Genomic DNA, 19,572 nt, shown 5'->3' with positions numbered 1-19,572 from the left:
TATTTATAATTTATAAGTCACAGATGGCCTTGAAAAATATAAAGAATATAGTTATCCTATGAATCGCAACTTCTTGCTGCAATATCCAACAACCAACATTAGACTAAGTAGTAATATGAAGCAAATGTGCTTTTGGTACTAAAGTCACCGAATTGAGCTGGCAAATTAGGTGGCATTAATTTTCAGTGAGTGTTTTGTGGTTCTAGACTAAAGTAGATTCAAAATGTGATGTTTCACAAGTTACTGGATAGAAAAAGCAATCAATCAAGTAACAGTCATGAGAGTGCATGATCAATCAAGTTAATTTGCAATGTTGATTACATATAAATTGTAGAATCCTTGTAACACATGCACACAGAGCATGTGAGCACACTATGGGTGAAACAACAAACCAGTTTTCATAAATATCTTGATACTTTATATAGGAAAAATAAGAAAGAGTAACATGAATCTTTACACACCAAGTGAAATTGAATGGATAATTGGGAAGAAACTCCATATATTACTCGAATGCAAGGACCTTTAGATATTTCCTAAACTCGCAGTCTTATCCATTGATGACGAAGCAATCTATTGATTTGTTACCTGAAAAATCAAAATCTGTAATCCAGTTAGCAATTTGGGAATGGAGGAAACAAGTATTGGTGCAAAAAGATGTGAAATCACCATAAAATTTCATGTGACCAACGTCACAAATCCAGTTGAATATTTTCCAATTATTTAAACTAAAGAAATACAGTTGTTAAAACATATTAGTATAATAAAGTGCAAGATGAATGTTGACTACTGTGCAAAGTGGTTGGACATATTTCGAAGATTGAGCATAAAAACGTGAAATGAAATTACGAAGAACTCTAGCAGATGTTGCAAGGGTTAGACAAAGCTTATAATAACACTTCTATAAAGAGAGATAAAAAGACAAACAATTGGTGTTGGCTTAACAACACTAATATGAATATTTAATAGTCATTTTGTGTTGATTCAAAAAAATAGATTAATAGAATACATGCAATTTGATATCTCTTCCATTCACTTTCAATGTCCTCTTGTTCATCCTATACCGAACATATCATACCATACTGGTGCCGAACTATCATTCGGTATGAGGGGTGCACCGAGTCAATATGCCAATCTGGCCCCCCATACTGAGCAAATAAATAGTGTAATAGCATGGCATCAATATAGAATCCAGTAGCGATATTACAAACCTTGCTTCCACCCCTAGATTGTGGAGGATGTTATCTCTCTAATGATACCTTAACCAATTTGATGGTAGGATGCCATCATCATATTTTATTCAATATCACCAAGATTTAAGGTACTCTTAAATACCTTAAAATTGATTCCTTAACAAAAAAAACAATTATTGATATAAGGTAAAGAGTTCCGTACTCATCCTAAAGTAATAGTTATGCACAATATAGAGATGCTTTTACATGAAGGGATGCATAGAGGATTCAAGAACAAAATTATTTGATGATGCACAGAAGCATTAAGTGGGGTAGGCTCACTTTATATGAAAGGTTCAAGAAAATCAAGTTCTACTAGGTTCTAGATTTATTAGACACCAGTTCTAAGAAAACAGATTTCCAAGTTTCCTCATTAACCAATGCACATACTAGCTATATTGTAATGCATTGAAAATACGAAGTACTCGGAATGTAATATTGACGCATCCCTTCTTTTCAATTTCAAGAACTTTTCTGCTTCTTCCTATCTTCTATTTGATGTGTGACATGCCCATTTTTTAACATTAGTTCTAGCAACGTTTCAGCCATAATTTCCTATCTATTATATATTGAAACACATGTGACAATGCAATATGCAATAAAACCGAGATATGAAAATTATATGATAGTTTTTCTTCATGAATAAAAAATTTGAGCAATAATAAATATAGAGCTCCGGATAATTGACACGTGGTCTAACCTGTGATGGCTTTTGAATGTCCTTTATTTGCTGAAGGATGGAAGGTGGTTCAGAGACATGACAAATTGTCAGGTTTCCATCTGATGCACCATATGCAAGAAAATCCGAACTCATATGCCCAAATTTTAAGATTGTTACTGACAAAACAACATTCAGTGAGTTTCTATTAGAAAATTATATTAGATATCGTTCCTTTGAACAGTAGAAAAGAAAATAGTGACAAAACACTGTTTTATGCATTGAAAATCACCTGAAGCTTTGCAGTTGTCAAAGATGCAGTGCATTCCAACAAATGAGTATGCAGGTTCAACAAATCGAACTTGACAGTCAGCATCACTTATACTCGAGCTGAAACTTGCACGATGGCTAAAAGCTTGGCTGGAACCTCTTAAGTCCTTTAGGAAAGAAATGATACTGTCAAAATGTTTACATAATGAATTAGGAAGCAAAATTTAAATCATATCACAAGAAAAGATAGTGCAGATTAGTTATTTAAATGCAAAGCAAAGTACAACCTATATAACTCTAGAGAGAAAACTTTCTTTTAGAAAATAAACTACCACAAGCTAATACAAGAAAGCATGCAAGAATGCGGTACATACCCTGCTAGAACTCCAGCTGTCTGCCTCAAACAGAATAGACTACGGGCCTGGAGATGAAGCCCAATGCCCACTGATACATCAACAATACCTTAATATCATATTTGAGTGAAAGCACAACTAATTTTTTTTTTAAAAAAAAAGTGCATGAGTTAAGATAATAAAAAGTTCAACATAAATGAAGAGTTTATAGTAGAGACTTCAGAGCAATAAGAAGTTAAAGTATATATGCATATACTTTACCAAGATTTTGACTGACATCACCATATCCATTATGAACATGGTATGGCTCTTTCAGAAATAATTCAAAGATAATAATTTTACTTGGATGATGCAGATAGATTTTTTTATGCATGCCTGAATATATACAACATTTCTATTTATGTGCACATTCTAAGTATTTTTCCGCTTTCTAGGTAGAGTATATTCTATTTTTCATATTTCACATGCAACCAGGCAGAGATAGCTAATTAGTGTTATCACTTACTTTGACATTGAGATTGGATTCAATTATTATCTAGTTTGCATCGACTTGATCTACCACCAAATCAACAACTACATCCAAAATCTGATCAGCAACAAGGTTTTGGCACACCTCCTATTCAATTTGACTGCAGCTCAGTAAACACAGTGCACTCTCCATATGTTAAAGCTGATTAGAGCTTGAATACCATTGAAAATTCTGGTGTGCTGTTTATAGGTAGGACATTTCCTTTTAGATAAAGTCTTGATTTTACTATTTGCATGAATAATACATTACTAAAGCTCTTTCTATCATTACATATTTGATAACTGAGGTCCTCTATGTGTCTTAAAGTTACAGATGCTGGATTATTGTTTTAGGTGAATATTCAATTTAGCTCATTAGCTTTATAAGATCTATTGATCGTCGACTTAGTGCATGCTTATAAATCTGCAACACAACTGCATAATGCAATGGAAAAAGTTTGCCTAAAGCTTTATGAAGTTCCCTTGAATCTTAAGGCACATGTCCTCAATTTTCATGTACTCATGCCCAACCAAAAGGGGACAAAAGTGCAGCCAAAAAAAAACACCATCATGTTTTTAAATTACATGTTATGCATTCCCTTTTTCCCATGCTCACTCCTTTCTAGACTAAATTACTTTGTAAAACAGTATTGTTCATTAACATATAACCCTCACAGATTTGGAAATCAAATTTACTATTTAAGAAATTGGTGTAGCAAGTAATCAGATTATTTTCCATTGCATGTCTTTGGTTGGGAATGTTGTGCTCTATCCAATCTTCAGCTCAAAGAAAATTATTACCTTTTCAAACTATGCCCTGCGGTTGAAGCCTTTAAAACCTGAGTATTATCCCCTTTATATTGTTGTTTCAAGGCCTGACAGTGATATTGCACATGTTGTCTGCTTTCTTGGTTTATTAACTGTTGCAAAACTTCATTAAATCTGTAACCTTTCCTTCCTTACTTTCTTGACACCCTCTTATGTCGACTCTAATAATTCAAAGCTACTCCTTACACTGACCAAGCTAATGATGTCAATGATTGATGCTCTGTTTCACATTAACTGCAACACTATGTGAATAGCAAGAATTATTTCATACAACAAAAACCGTGATGGAGACAATAACATAAACCTCACCAACACAGAGAACAAAACTGAGCTGAAAAATAAATTATGTCAAAAGAAAGAAAAAGAAAATGACAAACTGATATGGAATTCCTAAGAGAGAGAACCTCTAGAATTTTCTTGCTTTAAACCCCTTGTGGGACAAAGCATTCTATCTTAGCAACACAATCTTGTGAAAAATAAAATTCTATAAAACATGGCATGGAGACCGTATAAAAATCTTACATTGATTTCTTTGTTTGGGTTGCCAACTGAAAACAAGTTGTTATTCACTTGCAACCTGCATCAAGCAGATCATAAATAAAGTCGTATCTATAGGGACTGCTTAGAATCAGTGTTAATATATTTCCAGTTTCTGGACAAAATAATAACCCAATATCTCATTTTTCCAGACAGTAAATATTTTAAAAAAATGTGACACATTTTTTTGAAGTGGCATGAATTATGGTAACCATGAGCAAAGAAGAGATAGAAGGATTACGAGTCAATAAAATTTGGAGTTAAAGAGCCAAACCAAGATCATCCACCAACCCATTGCAACAAAGAAATCCATAAATGAAAATAACTACATGTTTCATGGTCATTAAATGGTCTCAGTAGCAAGAGCCCATAAATATGTGGCATCTTTAGTCCAAAGTGTTTGTGCAGTCTTTTCAACTACCATCGGTTTGGACTTAAGGCAAGAAAAAGAGAGAGAGCAAAAGATTGTTACTTTTGCTTGACACAACCTTTCAACATTGCATAGTTCCAGATTTGGAACATCCAAAGAGAAATTTCATCTGACTTTAGAAGATCAAAGAAAGGATCAGTTTAATAAGTTAAAAATACTTCTAAAATTCTCTATTTTGGTTGATACTATCAGATGCTTCTATCCACCTGTGCAAATTAGTCACTGCAGATTTCTTGATGGAAGGACAAACTTCATTTGCTAGGTATACAAGCTTGCTTATGTTATTCTCAGCTGTCAATCTATGGTACTGCTTCCCTGTTTGTAAAGACTGGCACTTGAAGGAACAAGAAACTCCAAAATCCAGTCCTAGAGGAAGCAGCATTGCCCCTGCCAAAATTTATATTGTAGTTTGGCGCATTGTTTGCAAAACCGAGAATGAGAAAACATTGAGGTTGAGAAGATTAGAACATTATGCAAGAAGCTGAAGGCTTTTCCAATTGGCAAATACATGAAGAAGCCTCTAAAAGAGGAGGTTCTGGCTCATGCACCTTGGGCATGATAGACTACTCTGAATAATGACACTTGACAAACTTGAATTATTCACACATCAACTAAGGAAGGATAACCTTCTGTTGGTTGGCCTCTAGCTAATTGATAGCCAGACTGTTGAACTTCCTAGTTAATGGCAGCAACTATTTTCAAAAAAAGCATTCTTTTGTCATGCCTAATCATAAATGGAAGATGGTATCCCAAAACTTCACCATGGAAAAGTCTAAACTTGCATTACATAATAAGAGATTATCATGTAGTCATACAATTAAATCCTTCAGCATCAGATGCTAAAGGTATAATCACCTTTATGTAGGAATGAAAGCATGCAATTCTAAAGAAGTATCAAGAGGTTACTTAGTACAACGCCTTCAATACCATTGCAATTTTCTAAGGCAAACCTGTGTGAAGATTTTGGGTGAAGTTAATCTAGGAACTCCAGCAAAGAGGAATGATTACAACAGTTATGCATTCAGTATTAAAACCTGTGTGGAGATTTCAGGTGGGATTAATGATGTGAATTTGTGCAGTGTCTTTTCAAATTTTTCATGATTTTCCAAATTCTTGGTATTAAGAATTATTAATCAAAGTGCAAGTCAGCATGCATGATAGAACATGCTATGTACTCCACCAACACCTTAGACATGTAGCATAGGCATGGTAACAATTGCGTGCCAATGCTTGGCCAATAGTAATGCTAGATTAAATGAATCATTAGCAAGCAAGGTTTGCCATACCGATGCATACCATCATGTACTAAACATGCCATACCGATGCATGCCATTCTGTACTAAACATGCCGTACCATACCAGTACTGAACCAACACTCAGTTTGAGCGGTGTACTGAGTCTTCGTACACCAATCCGACCCCATAATAGATGTAACGATACTGTATCAACATGTTACCTATATGGGATCTAGCATCGAGATTATGAACCTTGCTAGCAAGGCACCGCAGATACCATGCCAGTCTCAGCTATCAGGCCTGCAATGCCACCACCACGAGATGCCTTGATCCATGCTAGCTACACCCAAGTTAATCTCTAAAATCAAGTATCTTAGTAATATGCCAAAGCCAGCACATACCTAATGTTAGACTAAAACATGATGCAGCCAATTAGCGCATGTAAAGATAAAGCAACATATACTTTAAAAGAAAAACTCTCATACATGCATGATTTTCAACTTGATAGTAAAGGATGTAAGCCTGGGGGGCATTCCTAAATTCTCTGACTTGTACTCTATATTGGCTTATTCTTGAGAAATTTGACATTATCTTGGGGCTGACAGTGATGCCATGGTCAGCTTCGACAAAACAGAACTAGAATGGATGAACATAACAATCAGAACTCTTGATCTAATAGGACAATCCGGTACTCTTCTGATAGTTCCACAGGTCAAGATCAAATATACAAAGCTTATTCAATGCATTAGATACTTTAAGCTAGTTGAAGTGCTAGTTTGATCTGTATCAGGGACAATACATGTATTGACACCTGTAAGATTCTTATTATTCTCCTTAGTACAGAATATTAATTTAATAGAGAAGAGTATGATAATTTGACAAAAAAGATCTCAAAGGAACACATAACGGCCTACTGAATTATTAAAAGGTAATGCATTTAATATAACTAAAAAGGTATTTATAATTTATAAGATACAGACGGCCTTGAAAAATATAAATAATATAGTTATGCTGTGAATCGCAACTTCTTGCTGCAATATCCAACAACCAACATTAGACTAATAGTAATATGAAGCAAATGTGCTTTTGGAACTAAAATGTACTGACTGTTAGATAAAAATCAAAATATGTAATCTAGTTAGCAATTTGGGAATAGAGGAAAGAAGTATTGGTGCAAAAAGATGTGAAATCACCATAAAATTTCATGTGACCAATGTCACAAATTTAGTTGAACATTTCCATACTCACCCTAAAGTAATAGTTAGGCACAATAAAGAGATGCTTTTACATGAAGGCATGCATAGAGGAATCAAGAACAAAATTATTTGATGATGCACAGAAGCATTAACTAGGGTAGGTTCACTTCATATGATAGGTTCAAGAAAATCAAGTTCTACTAGGTTCTAGATTTATAGACACCAATTCTAAGAAAACAAATTTCCAAGTTTCCTCATTAACCAATGCACATACTAGCTATATTGTAATGCATTGAAAATACGAAGTACTAAGAATGTAATATTGACGCATCCCTTCTTTTCACTTTCAAGAACTTTTCTGCTTCTTCCTCTATCTTCTATTCGATGTGTGACATGCCCATTTTTTAACATTAGTTCTAGCACCGTTTCAGCCATAATTTCCTATCTATTATATATTGAAACACATGTGACAATGCAATATGCAATAAAGCCGAGATATGAAAATTATATGATAGTTCTTCTTCGGGAATAAAAAATTTGAGCAATAATAAATATAGAGCTCCGGATAATTGACACGTGGTCTAACCTGTGATGGCTTTTGAATGTCCTCTTATTTGCTGAAGGATGGAAGGTGGTTCAGAGACATGACAAATTGTCAGGTTTCCATCTGATGCACCATATGCAAGAAAATCCGAACTCATATGCCCAAATATTAAGATTGTTACTGACAAAACAACATTTTAGTGAGTTTCTATTAGAAAATTATATTAGATATCGTTCCTTTGAACAGTAGAAAAGAAAATAGTGACAAAACACTGTTTTATGCATTGAAAATCACCTGAAGCTTTGCAGTTGTCAAAGATGCAGTGCATTCCAACAAATGAGTATGCAGGTTCAACAAATCGAACTTGACAGTCAGCATCACTTATACTCGAGCTGAAACTTGCACGATGGCTAAAAGCTTGGCTGGAACCTCTTAAGTCCTTTAGGAAAGAAATGATACTGTCAAAATGTTTACATAATGAATTAGGAAGCAAAATTTAAATCATATCACAAGAAAAGATAGTGCATATTAGTTATTTAAATGCAAAGCAAAGTACAAGCTATATAACTCTAGAGAGAAAACTTTCTTTTAGAAAATAAACTACCACAAGCTAATACAAGAAAGCATGCAAGAATGCAGTACATACCCTGCTAGAACTCCAGCTGTCTGCCTCAAACAGAATAGACTGCGGGCTTGGAGATGAAGCCCAATGCCCACTGATACATCAACAATGCCTTAATATCAGATTTGAGTGAAAGCACAACTAATTTTTTTTTTAAAAAAAAAGTGCATGAGTTAAGATAATAAAAAGTTCAACATAAATGAAGAGTTTATAGTAGAGACTTCAGAGCAATAAGAAGTTAAAGTATATATGCATATACTTTACCAAGATTTTGACTGACATCACCATATCCATTATGAACATGGTATGGCTCTTTCAGAAATAATTCAAAGATAATAATTTTACTTGGATGATGCAGATAAATTTTTGTATGCATGCCTGAATATATACAGCATTTCTATTTATGTGCACATTCTAAGTATTTTTCCGCTTTCTAGGTAGAGTATATTCTATTTTTCATATTTCACATGCAACCAGGCAGAGATAGCTAATCAGTGTTATCACTTACTTTGCCATTGAGATTGGATTCAATTATTATCTAGTTTGCATCGACTTGATCTACCACCAGATCAACAACTACATCCAAAATCTGATCAGCAACAAGGTTTTGGCACACCTCCTATTCAATTTGACTGCAGCTCAGTAAACACAGTGCACTCTCCATATATTAAAGCTGATTAGAGCTTGAATACCATTGAAAATTCTGGTGTGCTGTTTATAGGTAGTATATTTCCTTTTAGATAAAGTCTTGATTTTACTATTTGCATGAATAATACATTACTAAAGCTCTTTCTATCATTACATATTTGATAACTGAGGTCCTCTATGTGAATATTCAATTTAGCTCATTAGCTTTATAAGATCTATTGATCGTCGACTTAGTGCATGCTTATAAATCTGCAACACAACTGCATAATGCAATGGAAAAAGTTTGCCTGAAGCTTTACGAAGTTCCCTTGAATCTTAAGGCACATGTCCTCAATTTTCATGTACTCATGCCCAACCAAAAGGGGACAAAAGTGCAGCCAAAAAAAAACACCATCATGTTTTTAAATTACATGTTATGCATTCCCTTTTTCCCATGCTCACTCCTTTCTAGACTAAATTACTTTGTAAAACAGTATTGTTCATTAACATATAACCCTCACAGATTTGGAAATCAAATTTACTATTTAAGAAATTGGTATAGCAAGTAATCAGATTATTTTCCATTGCATGTATTTGGTTGGGAATGTTGTGTTCTATCCAATCTTCAGCTCAAAGAAAATTATTACCTTCTCAAACTATGCCCTGCAGTTGAAGCCTTTAAAACCCGAGTATTATCCCTTTTATATTGTTGTTTCAAGGCCTGACAGTGATATTGCACATGTTGTCTGCTTTCTTGGTTTATTCACTGTTGCAAAACTTCATTAAATCTGTTACCTTTCCTTCCTTACTTTCTTGACACCCTCTTATGTCGACTCTAATAATTCATTCTCAAAGAGAAGTTTGTTAATAACCCGACCGGTGCTAAAATTGATAACCTGAGGCATAATTTAAAACATAGTAAGAAGGGGAGAGAGAGAGAGAGAGAGAGAGAGAGAGAGAAAATAAATAAAAAAACAAATAATGTCAGAAGAAAGAACAAGAAAAAGACAAACTGATATGAAATTCCTAAGAGAGAGAACCTCTAGAATTTTCTTGCTTTAAACCCCTTGTGGGACAAAGCATTCTATCTTAGCAACACAATCTTGCGAAATATAAAATTCTATAAAACATGGCATGGAGACAGAATAAAAATCTTACATTGATTTCTCTGTTTGCGTTGCCAACTGAAGACAAGTTGTTATTCACCTGCAAACAGCATCAAGCAGATCATAGATAAAGCCGTATCTACAGGGACTGCTTAGAATCAGTGTTAATATATTTCCTGTTTCTGGACAAAATAATAACCCAGTATCTCATATTTTTCCAGACAGTAAACATTTTTAAAAAATGTGACATATTTTTTTGAAGTGGCATGAATTATGTTAACCATGAGCAAAGAAGAGATAGAAGGATTAGGAGTCAACAAAATTTGGAGTTAAAGAGCCAAACCAACATCATCCACAAACCCATTGCAACCAAGAAATCCATAAATGAAAATAACTACATGTTTCATGGTCATTAAATGGTCTCAGTAGCAAAAGCCCATAAATATGTGGCATCTTTAGTCCAAAGTGTTTCTGCAGTCTTTTCAACTACCATGGCTTGGACTTAAGGCAAGAAAAAGAGAGAGAGCAAAAGATCGTTACTTTTGCTTGACACAACCTTTCTCCATTGCATAGTTGCAGATTTGAAACATCCAAAGAGAAATTTCATCTGACTTTAGAAGATCAAAGAAAGGATCAGTTTAATAAGTTAAAAATACTTCTAAAATTCTCTATTTTGGTTGATACTATCAGACGCTTCTATCCACCTATGCGAATTAGTCACTGCAGATTTCTTGATGGGAGGATAAACTTCATTTGCTAGATATACAGGCTTGCTTCTGTTATTCTCAGCTGTCAAATCTATGGTACTGCTTCCCTGTTTGCAGAGACTGGCACTTGAAGGAACAAGAAACTCCAAAATCCAGTCCTAGAAGAAGCAGCATTGCCCCTCCCAAAATTTATATTATAGTTTGGCGCATTGTTTGCCAAACTGAGAATGAGAAAACATTGAGGTTGAGAAGATTAGAACATTATGCAAGAAGCTGAAGGCTTTTCCAATGGGCAAATACATGAAGAAGCCTCTAAAAGAGGAGGTTCTGGCTCATGCACCTTGGGCATGATAGACTACTCTTAATAATGACACTGACAAGCTCCAATTATTCACACATCAACTAAGGAAGGATAACCTTCTGTTGGTTGGCCTCTAGCTAATTGATAGCCAGACTGTTGAACTTCCTAGTAAATGGCAGCAACTATTTTCAAAAAAAGCATTCTTTTGTCATGCCTAATCATAAATGGAAGATGGTATCCCAAAACTTCACCATGGAAAAGTCTAAACTTGCATTACATAATAAGAGATTATCATGTAGTCATCCAATTAAATCCTTCAGCATCAGATGCTAAAGGAATGCAAGTATGCAATTCTAAAGAAGTATCAAGAGGTTACTTAGTACAACGCCTTCAATACCATTGCAATTTTCCAAGGCAAACCTATGTGAAGATTTTGGGTGAAGTTAAGCTAGGAGCTCCAGCAAAGAGCAATGATTACAAAAGTTATGCATTCAGTATTAAAACCTGCGTGGAGATTTCAGGTGAGATTAATGATGTGAATTTGTGCAGTGTTTTTTCAAATTTTTCATGATTTTTCAAATTCTTGGTATTAAGAATTATTAATCTAAGTGCTAGTCAGCATGCATGATAGAACATGCCATGTAGTCCACCAGGCATGGTAACAATAGCGTGCCAATGCTTGGCCAATAGTAATGCTAGACTATATGAATCATTAGCAAGCAAGGTTTGCCATACCGATGCATGCCATCCTATACTAAACATGCCGTACCATACCAGTACTGAACCAACACTCAGATTGAGTGGTGTACTAAGTCTTGGTACACCAATCCAACCCCATAACAGATGTAATGACACTGTATCAACATGTTGCCTATATGGGATCTAGCATCGAGATTATGAACCTTGCTAGCAAGGCACCGCAGATACCATGCCAGTCTTAGCTATCAGGCCTGCAATGCCACCACCACGAGATGCCTTGATCCATGCTAGCCACACCCAAGTTAATCCCTAAAATCAAGTATCTTAGTAATATGCCAAAGCCAGCACATACCTAATATTATACTGAAGCATGATGCAGCCAATTAGCGCATGTAAAGATAAAGCAACATATACTTTAAAAGAAAAACTCTCATACATGCATGATTTTCAACTTGATAGTAACGAATGTAAGCCTGGGGGGCATTCCTAAATTCTCTGACTTATAGTACTCTATCTCAGCTTATTCTTGAGAAATTTAACATTATCTTGGGGCTGACAGTGATGCCATGGTCAGCTTCGACAAAACAAAACTAGAATGGATGAACATAACAATCAGAACTCTTGATCTGATAGGACAAACCGGTACTCTTCTGATAGTTGCACAGGTCAAGATCAAATGTACAAAGCTTATTCAATGCATTAGATTCTTTAAGCTGGTTGAAGTGCCAGTTTGTTCTGTATCAGGGACAATACAGGTATTGACACCTGTAAGATTCTTATTATTCCCCTTAGTGTAGAATATTAATTTAATAGAGAAGAGCCTAATAATTTGACAAAAAAGATCTCAAAGGAACACATAACAGCCTACTGAATTACTAAAAGGCAATGCATTTAATATAACTAAAAAGGTATTTATAATTTATAAGATGGAGATGACCTTGAAAAATATAAATAATATAGTTATGCTATGAATCGCAACTTCTAGTTTCAATATCTAACAACCAACATTAGACTAAGTAGTAATATGAAGCAAATGTTCTTTTGAAACTAAAATCACTAAATTGAGCTGGCAAATTAGGTGGCATTAATTTCTAGTAAGTGTTTTGTGGTTCTAGACTAAAGTAGATTCAAAATGTGGTGTTTCACAAGTTACTGGATAGAGAAAACAATCAATCAAGTAACAGTCATAAGAGTGCATGATCAATCAAGTAATTTGCAATGTTGATTACATATAAATTGCAGGAATCCTTGTAACACATGCACACAGAGCATGTAAGCATGTGAGCACACCATGGGTGAAACAACAAACCAGTTTTCATAAATATCTTGATACTTTATATAGGAAAAATAAGAAAGAGTGACATGAATCTTTATGCACCAGGTGAAAGCAAATGGATAATTGGGAAGAAACTCCATATATTACTCAAATGCAATGACCTTTAGATATTTCCCAGACTCGCACAGTCTTATCCATTGAGGACGAAGCAATGTACTGACTATTAGATGAAAAATCAAAATCTGTAATCTAGTTAGCAATTTGGGAATAGAGGAAAGAAGTATTGGTGCAAAAAGATGTGAAATCACCATAAAATTTCATGTGACCAATGTCACAAATTTAGTTGAACATTTCCATACTCACCCTAAAGTAATAGTTATGCACAATAAAGAGATGCTTTTACATGAAGGGATGCATAGAGGAATCAAGAACAAAATTATTTGATGATGCACAGAAGCATTAAGTGGGGTAGGTTCACTTCATATGATAGGTTCAAGAAAATCAAGTTCTACTAGGTTCTAGATTTATTAGACACCAGTTCTAAGAAAACAAATTTCCAAGTTTCCTCATTAACCAATGCACATACTAGCTATATTGTAATGCATTGAAAATACGAAGTACTAAGAATGTAATATTGACGCATCCCTTCTTTTCACTTTCAAGAACTTTTCTGCTTCTTCCTCTATCTTCTATTCGATGTGTGACATGCCCATTTTTTAACATTAGTTCTAGCACCGTTTCAGCCATAATTTCCTATCTATTATATATTGAAACACATGTGACAATGCAATATGCAATAAGCCGAGATATGAAAATTATATGATAGCTCTTCTTCGGGAATAAAAAATTTGAGCAATAATAAATATAGAGCTCTGGATAATTGACACGTGGTCTAACCTGTGATGGCTTTTGAATGTCCTCTTATTTGCTGAAGGATGGAAGGTGGTTCAGAGACATGACAAATTGTCAGGTTTCCATCTGATGCACCATATGCAAGGAAATCCGAACTCATATGCCCAAATTTTAAAATTGTTACTGACAAAACAACATTTCAAAGAGTTTCTATTGGAAAATTATATTAGATATCGTTCCTTTGAACAGTAGAAAAGAAAATAGTAACAAAACACTGTTTTATGCATTGAAAATCACCTGAAGCTTTGCAGTTGTCAAAGATGCAGTGCATTCCAACAAATGAGTATGCAGGTTCAACAAATCGAACTTGACAGTCAGCATCACTTATACTTGAGCTAAAACTTGCACGATGGCTAAAAGCTTGGCTGGAACCTCTTAAGTCCTTTAGGAAAGAAATGATACTGTCAAAATGTTTACATAATGAATTAGGAAGCAAAATTTAAATCATATCACAAGAAAAGATAGTGCAGATTAGTTATTTAAATGCGAAGCAAAGTACAAGCTATATAACTCTAGAGAGAAAACTTTCTTTTAAAAATAAACTACCACAAGTTAATACAAGAAAGCATGCAAGAATGCAGCACATACCCTGCTAGAACTCCAGCTGTCTGCCTCAAACAGAATAGATTGCAGGCCTGGAGATGAAGCCCAATGCCCACTAATACATCAACAATACCTTAATATCAGATTTGAGTGAAAGCACAATTAATTTTTTTTTATTAAAAAAAAGTGCATGAGTTAGGATAGTAAAAACCATGATGGAGACAATAACATAAACCTCACCAACACAGAGAACAAAACTGACCTGAAGAAGTGCGAGAACATTAGCAAGACATTTAATCGATCTCACATTGAGAGTTTTGTTTACCATCTTCATGTAAAACCCCACAATCTCCTGTTCCAACAAATCCAAAACGTTCATATCAAACTAAACAAGCCATTTGCAAAGCATCAGATAGAATCTTAAAACCAAGAAACAAACGACAGCTGCAACAATCCAGACATTGTAGCATAGGAATTGAACACCAAAAAACCAGCCTGGTGGTAATTATCTGGATCTTCCTCCCTTTTTCTGCAGCCAAGAATGTATAAATTGATGATACTCTGATAATCATTAATCACCGCTAATCAATTTCTTGGATCTTGGTTTGTTCAACCAAATTTCATATGACCTGGAATCCTTTAAAAGCGATTTTTCAAAATAGAACAAGAAGGGCATGTAAATCACGAATTGAGAGAAAAGTCTAATTCAAAACAGATGTACCCAAAATCAACAAAGAAACCCAAGAAAATTCCAAAAAGAAATGGAGACCTCGACGAGGCAGTTGCTTAGGTATCTGATGGCGTTCTCCCTAAGATCTTAGTCGACGAACTCGACGATGACCGGGGCATCGTCGTTGGCCTCTTCACCCACTTCACCTTGTGCTTCTTGCCCAACTTTTTCCCCTCCTTCGCCCCGGAGAGATCTGCAAACCCACCAAAAGGAAAGAGAGAGCATCATCAAAGAATCAAGATGGAAGAAAGAAAGAAAGGGAGCGGAAACATGGGGAAAGGTGGGACCTTGATCGATCTTGGAGCCTTGGAGGAGGCAATAACATAAACCTCACAAACACAGAGAACAAAACTGACCTGAAAAAGTGCGAGAACATTAGCAAGACATTTAATCGATCTCACATTGAGAGTTTTGCTTACCATCTTCATGTAAAACCCCACAATCTCCTGTTCCAACAAATCAAAAACAATCATATCAAACTAAACAAGCCATTTGCAAAGCATCAGATAGAATATTAAAACCAAGAAACAAACGACCACCTGCAACAATCCAGACATTGTAGCATAGGAATTGAACACCAAAAAACCAGCCCGGTGGTAATTATCTGGATCTTCCTCCCTTTTTCTGCAGCCAAGAATGTATAAATTGATGATAGTCTGATAATCATTAATCACCGCTAATCAATTTCTTGGATCTTGGTTTGTCCAACCAAATTTCATATGACCTGAAATCCTTTAAAAGCGATTTTTCAAAATAGAACAAGAAGGGCATGTAAATCACGAATTGAGAGAAAAGTCTAATTCAAAACAGATGTACCCAAAATCAGCAAAGAAACCCAAGAAAATTCAAAAAAGAAATGCAGACCTCGACGAGGCAGTTGCTTAGGTATCTGATGGCGTTCTCCCTAAGATCTTAGTCGACGAACTCGACGATGACCTGGGGCATCGTCATTGGCCTCTTCACCCACTTCACCTTGTGCTTCTTGCCCAACTTTTTCCCTCCTTCGCCCCGGAGAGATCTGCAAACCCACCAAGAGGAAAGAGAGAGCGTCATCAAAGAATCAAGATGGAAGAAAGAAAGAAAGGGAGCGGAAACATGGGGAAAGGTGGGACCTTGATCGATCTTGGAGCCTTGGAGGAGGCAATAATATAAACCTCACCAACACAGAGAACAAAACTGACCTGAAAAAGTGCGAGAACATTAGCAAGACATTTAATCGATCTCACATTGAGAGTTTCGTTTACCATCTTCATGTAAAACCCCACAATCTCCTGTTCCAACAAATCAAAAACGTTCATATCAAACTAAACAAGCCATTTGCAAAGCATCAGATAGAATCTTAAAACCAAGAAACAAACGACCACCTGCAACAATCCAGACATTGTAGCATAGGAATTGAACACCAAAAAACCAGCCCGGTGGTAATTATCTGGATCTTTCTGCAGCCAAGAATGTATAAATTGATGATACTCTGATAATCATTAATCACCGCTAATCAATTTCTTGGATCTTGGTTTGTTCAACCAAATTTCATATGACCTGGAATCCTTTAAAAGCGATTTTTCAAAATAGAACAAGAAGGGCATGTAAATCACGAATTGAGAGAAAAGTCTAATTCAAAACAGATGTACCCAAAATCAACAAAGAAACCCAAGAAAATTCCAAAAAGAAATGGAGACCTCGACGAGGCAGTTGCTTAGGTATCTGATGGCGTTCTCCCTAAGATCTTAGTCGACGAACTCGACGATGACCTGGGGCATCGTCGTTGGCCTCTTCACCCACTTCACCTTGTGCTTCTTGCCCAACTTTTTCCCCTCCTTCGCCCCGGAGAGATCTGCAAACCCACCAAAAGGAAAGAGAGAGCGTCATCAAAGAATCAAGATGGAAGAAAGAAAGAAAGGAAGCGGAAACATGGGGAAAGGTGGGACCTTGATCGATCTTGGAGCCTTGGAGGAGGCTTAGAGTTCTTTCCTCCCATCACTGCTCCTCTTCTTTCTTCTCCGGGTCGCCGGGTCGCGGAGGCTTTCTTCCCCCATCTCCGCCATTGTTTCCGGCCTTCAAGTTTCTTGGGCTCAGAGAGAGACGTTGGGGGGGGCGGGCGGGCAGTGGGAACGGAGGAGAGAGAGTGGCGTCGGTGGCAATATGGGCGGTGGCGAAGGGTTTAAATAGGGAAGACGAGGTCACATATATATAACGGTTTTTTTGGATGAATACCCTTTTTAAAATTTAAATTTACATTAATACCCCCATTTCAAAATTTAAATTTTCTTAATATATATATACACACACGTATTCGTATACGTTTACGTTTACGCATACGTATACATTTACGTATATCTTTACGTATACGTCTACGTTTACATTTATGTTTATGATTACGTTTACGATTATAAAATACATTTATGCATACATATACTCTTTTGTATAACGTATACGCTTACGTTTACGTTTACGTATACATTTACGTTTACATATCCGTATACATTTCCGTATACGTTAACGTTTCCGTATACGTATACCTATACATTTAAATTTAAGTTTACGTCGACGTTTACGTTTACGTTTACGTTTACGTATAGGTTTACGGTTCGTTATATGTATACATATAATGTAAACGTATACGCAAACGTATACATATACGTATCCGTATACGCAAACGTAAACGTATCTGTAAACGCAAACGTATACATATACGTAAACGCAGCCGTATACGTTTCTGTTTACGTACACGTTTACATTTACGTATACGTTTGCGCATAGGTATATGCATACGTTTACGTTTTCGCATACGTATGCGTTCTCGTACACATTTATAAATACGCATACGTTTCCGTTTACGTTTATGTTTACGTATCCATTTACGCATACGTTTACGTTTACGCATACAGTAACGTTTACGTATACGCATACGGTAACATTTCCGTTTCCGTTTACGTTTACGTATGCGCATACGGTAACATTTCCGTTTCCGTTTACGTTTACGTATACGTATACGCATACGTTTACATTTACGTTTCCATATACGTATATGTTATACGTTTCCGTGTATGTTATACGTTTATGTTTACGTTTACGTATACGTTTACGTTTACGTATACATTTACGTATACGTTATACGTTATACGTTATACGTTTACGTATACGTTATACGTTATACGTTATACGTTTACGTATACGTTATACGTTATACGTTATACGTTTACGTATACGTTATACGTTATACGTTATACGTTTACGTATACGTTATACGTTTACGTATACGTTATACGTTTACGTATACGTTATACGTTTACGTATACGTTATACATTTACGTATACGTTATACGTTTTCATTTACGTTTACGTTTACGTATACGTTATACGCTTACGTTTACGTATACGTTATACGTTTACGTTTACTTATTCATATACGTTTATGTTTACGTATACGTTATCCGTTTACGTTTACGTTATACGTTTACGTTTACTTTTACGTTTACCTTTACGTTTACCTTTACGTTTTATGTTTTACGTTTTACGTTTTACGTTTACGTTTTACGTTTTTCGTTTACGTTTACGGTATACGTTTTACGTTTACGTTTACGTTTACGTTATACATTTACGTTTACGTATATGTATACGTATACCTTTACCTTATACACTTTCGTTTATGTATACGAATACATATACCTTTACGTAATACGTTTTCGTTAACGTTTACGTTTACGTATAGGTTATACGTTTACGTTATACGTTATACGTTTACGTTTACGTATCCGTTATACGTTTACGTTAACGTAACGTATACGTTTACGTTTACGTTTACGTTTACGTTATACGTTTACGTTTACGTTATACGTTTACGTATACGTTTACGTATACGTTTACGTTATACGTTATACGTTTTACGTTATACGTTTACGTATACGTTATACGTTATACGTTATACGTTTTACGTTTACGTATACGTTATACGTTATACGTTATACGTGATACGTTATACGTTATACGTTATATGTTTTACGTTTACGTATACGTTATACGTTATACGTTATACGTTTTACGTTTACGCATACGTTATACGTTTTACGTTTACGTTTACGCTATACGTTATACGTTCTACGTTCTACGTTATATGTTATATGTTATACGTTTACGTTTACGTATACGTTTTACGTTATACGTTTACGTTTACGTATACGTTATACGTTTACGTATACGTTATACATTTACGTATACGTTATACGTTTTCATTTACGTTTACGTTTACGTATACGTTATAC

At 35.3% G+C, this 19,572-nt stretch overlaps 1 protein-coding gene across 4 annotated transcripts; it reads right to left on the bottom strand.

Annotated features, from left to right (window-relative positions):
• Positions 1–248: 248 nt before the first annotated feature.
• LOC103718861 (uncharacterized) lies at positions 249–17,446 on the bottom strand. Of its 4 annotated transcripts, none has more exons than XM_089928873.1 (17): positions 17,239–17,446; positions 16,675–17,144; positions 16,423–16,581; positions 16,175–16,328; positions 15,850–15,934; positions 15,598–15,756; positions 14,843–15,503; positions 14,626–14,695; positions 14,275–14,419; positions 14,023–14,160; positions 8,434–8,503; positions 8,082–8,245; positions 7,830–7,967; positions 2,532–2,601; positions 2,180–2,343; positions 1,930–2,066; positions 249–600 (listed from the first exon to the last, which is right to left on the bottom strand). In XM_089928873.1, the coding sequence occupies exons 7-17, from the start codon at positions 14,860–14,862 to the stop codon at positions 571–573; spliced, it is 1,146 nt and encodes a 381-aa protein (XP_089784999.1). In that variant the 5' UTR covers positions 14,863–15,503; positions 15,598–15,756; positions 15,850–15,934; positions 16,175–16,328; positions 16,423–16,581; positions 16,675–17,144; positions 17,239–17,446; the 3' UTR covers positions 249–570. The 4 variants fall into 4 exon arrangements, with proteins under 4 accessions (XP_089784999.1, XP_089785000.1, XP_089785001.1 ...); XM_089928874.1 differs by having other exon boundaries at positions 249–585; XM_089928875.1 differs by having other exon boundaries at positions 1,930–2,009.
• Between the last annotated feature and the right edge of the window lie 2,126 nt (positions 17,447–19,572).

The sequence above is a fragment of the Phoenix dactylifera genome, chromosome 2 (genome assembly GCF_051530095.1).
Source record: "Phoenix dactylifera cultivar Ajwa chromosome 2, Ajwa_hap1_PhDact_Kaust_v1.1, whole genome shotgun sequence".
NCBI lineage: Eukaryota > Viridiplantae > Streptophyta > Magnoliopsida > Arecales > Arecaceae > Phoenix > Phoenix dactylifera.
The sequence above is the reverse complement of the archived record's forward strand: the minus strand, read 5'-3'. Positions and strand labels throughout refer to the sequence as shown.

Coding starts and splice junctions, on each gene's coding strand:
- LOC103718861 (XM_089928873.1), bottom strand. CDS start 14,862: ATGTTCTCGCACTTCTTCAG. Junction 14,696..14,842: donor ATGTTCTCGCACTTCTTCAG/GTCAGTTTTGTT, acceptor TTGATGTATTAG/TGGGCATTGGGCTTCATCTC. Junction 2,602..7,829: donor ACATTCAAAAGCCATCACAG/GTTAGACCACGT, acceptor TTGATGTATCAG/TGGGCATTGGGCTTCATCTC.